Here is a 5,671-nt window from a genome sequence, read left to right on the forward strand (position 1 = left end):
GTAGAGGGTAGATTTAGGCTAGATATCAGGAGGTGCTACTTCATGGTCAGGGCGCCTAGGGTCTGGAACCAACTTCCAAGAGAAGTGGTGCTGGCCCCTACCCTGGGGGTCTTTAAGAGGAGGTTAGATGAACACCTTGCTGGGGTCATTTGACCCCAGTACTCTTTCCTGCCATGGCAGGGGGTCAGACTAGATGATCTACTCAGGTCCCTTCCGACCCTAGAAACTATGAAACTATGACCCCAGCTCTCTTTCCTGCCCAGGGCAGGGGGTCAGACTCAATGACCTGCTGAGGTCCCTTCTGACCCAAACATCTGTGAATCAATGAATAACTTATCTGGGCATGTATCTTTGGAAGCCAGGTAGGGTGCGAGTAAACAAAATTCCCATGTTGCATAAGAACTACCACCAGTTAATTTTTTTCCCCCAAGCATTCAGGGGATGCTTGTACAAGACCCCTGTACAAGCCATTGCATTCTCTGATGCAAACAGATTTCCTATAAAGAACACAGTGGGATCATCACCCATGTTCTTCAGGCCACTAGTAGACTTCAGATGAATGTTTTCAGGCTTATTGTTCCAGTAATACTACTGATTGTATCAGCTAAGTCAAAGAAATCCAAAAGTTTAACTACTGAGGAACATTTAGTCCTTGAATTCTGTTTCTCAGCAAGCTGATTTTTCTCCCACAAGTTTCTGGGCATCATTCATCACTTCTTCAGCTCACCTCACTCCTCCCCTCCCCCCCCCTTTCAGTTTAGCTTTTTGCAGCATCCAAGCCTGAACAACTATTCACCATAATCATCTTCTGTCTCCTTTCCCACCATGTGTCCCTCCTGCAGTTATTAAGCTGCTTTGGAGTCTTTTACCATGGCTGCTTTCAGTCAGGCTCTTTTACAAGAGTGTTTTGCAGTACTAGAAGCAGATGTGTCAGCCTACTCTTTTAATCCATTTAAACTTGCACCACTTCCAAGAAATAAACATCAATTCTTGAGCATGGATTGAAGAGAGAGACAGCAACAAGTCTGCCACTATGTAAAGATATTCAGTCTAGGTGATCAAGGAAATGTTTAGTCAGCCTACTAGTATTATGGCAATGCTCAAATTGCCATCTGGAAAGCCCAGATTCAAAAATCAGTCTCTGGATCTGAGGCTCAGCTCACGAAGGCTGCATACATTGTAATGAAGATGCAATTAGTCTCCAGAGAAAGGCTTCTGCAGATTGTCATTGACTATGCAGAAGGCAGCTCACTCACTCTAGTGGATAAAAATAACATACTGAAATGGCAGCTGCTCAGCAAACGAGATGGGGACAGCATTCAAAAAGGAGAAAAAATAGAAGCCACAAAATATATTCTTGACAAAATAACTTGCTACAAATTCTCATAAGGCAACACTGAACCATACCAGTCTGTGGTATTTAGCATGCACCTCTTGATCATGTACCAAAACAGTATAATCCCCCTTGTTTGCCTAATACTGCAACCAGTCCAAGAATGTAATTGTTATTTATGCAAAAAGAAATCCAGAACTATTACTTATCAGCATTTTGATCAATAAGCATGTTCAGGGGTAGTGGTTTTGTTTAGTTTCAGAGAAGTGTTATTGATATTACAGGGTAAACTTCCAAACCAAACTCCACTACTGTGTCACCTGAACACGTAAAGGGATACCTCCAGGCTAAGTACAGAGAGCCGAAAAGCCCAGGCTGAATCGATTTAATATTTGTAGGTTCGTCTAAGCCGCTTAGATTGAATTGATAAGCAAGCAAATGGACATTCACTTCGGTTCCAGAAATGCAGCTACATGCCTGCAGTGGCCGAAGCCAGAAGCTGCGGGGTGCTAGAGCATGCCTTTGTTCATGCACAGAGCTTGGGCTAAGGCTAGCTCATCCACCCTGCGAGGGGGATTTTGGACTGAGTTAAATTGAATCTGGAGTGGATCCATGACAGAAGTTCAATAAACTGATTTAACCTGAATCAGTTAAGTCTGATATTACATCCGTCTAAGGTTTATCTTAAACCAGTTTCAGCCATTTTGAAAGTAGTTTATGTGCACTGAACTTCTGTTATGTTATAGATTTGGTTATAAAATACAATCAAAGGTTTTTGATCATTTATACACTGATATCACTTATATCTCACTTATGTGCAATTTCTGTCCCTAGCCTCAAAACCCACACAGAGTGCAGCCCAAATACTGACTGCTGATCCCTAATCTTCTCTTGCCCCATCCCAAACTGGTTTAAAGACATTAGAAGTCTTCCATGGTTTATTTTAAGCCCATCTCCTTACTTCTGGAGTTCACTGTGGTGCAAATGGGAGCGATGACAGGATTTAGTAAAATGCCAACACTTAAGTCATGGGCATTGTGAGGTGTAGGGGGTACACATGCACCCCCTAAGATTGACAGTGCACCTCTTGCAAAAAGCTCTGCCTACACTGTTGGCGGTGCCTGCAGGAGGTCGCCACTCGCCACCACCCCCACCTTGCTGCCAACACCGCCGGCAGCATCTGTGGGTGGTCCCCAATTGCTGCTGGCCACTGCCAACAGCATCTGCAGGTGGCTGCTGACCACTGGTCAGCACTCGCCATGGCTGCCAATCACTGCTGGAGCTCCTCAATTGGGCCACCCCTGCAGTTACCTGCAGGAGCTCCCCGTTCACTGCCACCAACATCACCTGTGAGCAGTCGCCATGCCTGCCCCCAGCCTCCAGGGGCATGCGGCATTCATGGTCACAGGTAAAGTTCATCAGAGACTCGCAAATCAGCAGTGAGATTCATCAGATCATCTCAGTTCAACTCCCTGTCAGTTCCAGATAGTTCTTCCCAGTAGATTTTAGACTGTTTTGGATAGTCTGTTTTTAAAAGTTTCAAACAATAGAATTTTTTCCCCCCTCAGGACACTATTCAGTATTTGTTTGGAAGCATTACCCATGAAAAATAGCCCAAATAAAAACAAATGAAATAACCATTTTTATAAATCTGCTTACATAATAAGTGCAGGTATTTAAAAAAAAGAGCAAGACTACAAACTAACAACTATTAGTGGTCATATATTAAGATTCTTACCTTATGATTTTATGATATTCACACTGTATCTTGTAAAAGTCACATTCCATAAAGAACCAAAACAAATAAGCCATTGCACAAACTTGCCATAACAGTAAGAGTACAGAGATTTACTATACTGCACATTTCATTACACCCAGCTTAAAATTTCAGCCCAGTAAATACTCCAAAATACGTAGTGTCTTTACAGCAAAGAATTTAAGATAGGACCACTGTCAAAGTCGGTACATGTTTGGAGCTGTGAGTCTTGAAACACCAAAACAGGCATGTTATAGTTTATGAAAATACAAGTCAATTCTGACTGAAGCACCTAACAAAAAGAAAGCAGAAAAGTTTCCCAAAATCTAACTGATCTTCCTGCATTCTGATCATTATGATGCAACGCATACAAAGCATTACACAAAATGGAGATGACTGCAACTGGGGATTAACAATCAAGCTCAAGCAAGAATTAGTATGCGTCAGAACTAAACACGTTCTTTGCTGACATACTTTCTCCATCACTCTTTGAAAGCCTTTCACATTAAAATAAAGTAAAAAGCTATTTCAAACCCAAACGATTTTTTCAGAGCACTTAAACTAATCAGTGCTGTCCTTGTTTGGCTGCCAAATGAAAATATAGCAACCGTACTTCGTTAGAAAACTCTGCTTTAAAGAAAAATTTAATTTGGGCTGCAGCCATATTACCCTGGGCTGTTATCTTGTCAGATTTCATCAGCTGAAAGCTGGGTTGGACTGGTCTTATAACTGAGTAAAAGGCCTCCAAGCAAAACCCAGGTGCTCAGCTTAAAATGGCATTTGACAGTCAATATTGAACTAATATCTTCTATATAAGTAACGTGCACGGGATGTTGCCATCTTTCAAACAGCATGTGGAAAAAAAAATATTAAAGCCCTTAACTACAGATCTCATGGCACTAGTCCTCTTCCCCTGAGGGGGAGGTGTTTTGTTTTGTTTTGTTCGGTTTAATTCAGTTGGAATTTAACCTACCTGAAACTCTCCTGTAGTTTCAGTTGGAAAGTACCTCCTGCCCTAAATTGTTGTGCAGTGTTATTAACAGTAGCTGCATTTCACCCCAGAAGTAGATGCAATAAGCATTCCACATACCAGTCTGTCAGGTACTTTGGGTTTCATCTAGATGAGGAGTTCTATTAACATCATTTTCATTAACAACACAAGCCTTGACATTAAGGGACATTATTTAAGGAAGACCATAAATCTGTTTTAGTGGCCTCAAGGTCAGTAACAAGACTGAGCAAAAACCTTGGCTAATCAGATAGCCAGACAACTGCAACCCTGAAACTGTAACTGTAAGATTATTGTTTAGCACCGATCGACAATAAAGTAAGCTAAATCTGAGGTTTTATAACATGTGCTGCTTGGCATTTTACTTCTATGGGCCCTTTTCTTTTTGGTATTAAAACTATTTCAGAGAACAGTGCTGTTTAAATAATCAACATTTTGAAAATGTAAGCCCCCAAATTTAAGTCTTTTACTTGAAATACACTGTGCCTAGCCGGTAAAGCATTTCTCATTCCTGTCAAGACAGCACAAGTCTGTTCAATCTTTCCCCTCAAAATTACTATATTTTTATCTGAAGAACTTTGCAATTTGAAAGGGAAACTGTACTATAATCAAGGTGACAGTACCAAACAGTTGTGAAATAGCTCCATTTCCATTAGAACTGAGCTAGTTACCTCAGGGCCCCAAATTTATTTTTGCAGATGGAAAAAAATCTTGCGTAAGGAGAAAAATGCTATCAAGTGGGTAGATATTTTCTATTTACCTGAATAGCGTGCCTGATGCTAATTAATTTAATTTTTACGTATCACATATTTAAAATATAGTCAGAGCAATTCAAGGCCTTTAATGGATACAAGAATGGCTTATATTTCCATTTCTTACTGCTTTGGATAAAAAACAGAACTTAGACCTAGGTGTTCACATGTAACTACAAAAGGCCTGGCTGATGACCAGCATGCATTACTTGAATGATATAACCTTTGTTGTTCTAATCAAACAAAGTGTCTTATTTTGAGGAAACATACCATCCTAATTATTTATTGCAGGAAATGCAGCATGTTTCTAAATTTACCTTTCAGTGAATCATTTTCAGCTCTCATTATGTCAATTAGTGAGTTCTCCAGTGAATGCATGTCAAAAGTCCTTGTGCGATCCTGCAAGTAAACACAAATAGAGCCAGTTTAGACAACACAATGTTACCCAAAGCTACAAGCATGCAAAAACTTCCACTGGAACCTATACCACTGAACCAGAATTAAACATACATTAGGAAATCCTATTTCAACTAAAGCTGCAGGCTTTTTAACTTTTACTGGGTAAAATTAAATTCACAGCAGAAGCTTCAGTTTGCCATAATGACACCACAAATGAATATCTGAAAACAAATGAAACCTAAAAAGGTATCCATTTCCATTGCAATAAATGCTTTGCAAAATACCTAATTAAAATGAAACACTTCATGAAAGAATGACTGCAAAGGAACCTTTCTTCTTTTTTTTTTTAATAACACATTTTTCATACTAAACATTTGATATTTATTTTGCAGCTACACATATTCAATGTGAACTGATACTGT

At 40.0% G+C, this 5,671-nt stretch overlaps 1 protein-coding gene across 3 annotated transcripts in view; it reads right to left on the reverse strand.

Moving 5' to 3' along the window:
- CPEB4 (cytoplasmic polyadenylation element binding protein 4) overlaps positions 1-5,671 on the reverse strand; it is a 102,686-nt gene that overhangs the window by 61,679 nt on the left and 35,336 nt on the right. For all 3 annotated transcript variants that reach the window (XM_019506400.1, XM_019506399.1, XM_019506398.1), the window contains exon 2: positions 5,168-5,249. In XM_019506400.1, the coding sequence (XP_019361945.1) occupies positions 5,168-5,228 (61 nt within the window). In that variant the 5' untranslated portion in view covers positions 5,229-5,249. The remainder of the gene's footprint in view (positions 1-5,167; positions 5,250-5,671) is intronic.

The sequence above is a fragment of the Gavialis gangeticus genome, unplaced genomic scaffold (assembly GCF_001723915.1).
Source record: "Gavialis gangeticus isolate Ggan-Ray unplaced genomic scaffold, GavGan_comp1, whole genome shotgun sequence".
Lineage (NCBI taxonomy): Eukaryota > Metazoa > Chordata > Crocodylia > Gavialidae > Gavialis > Gavialis gangeticus.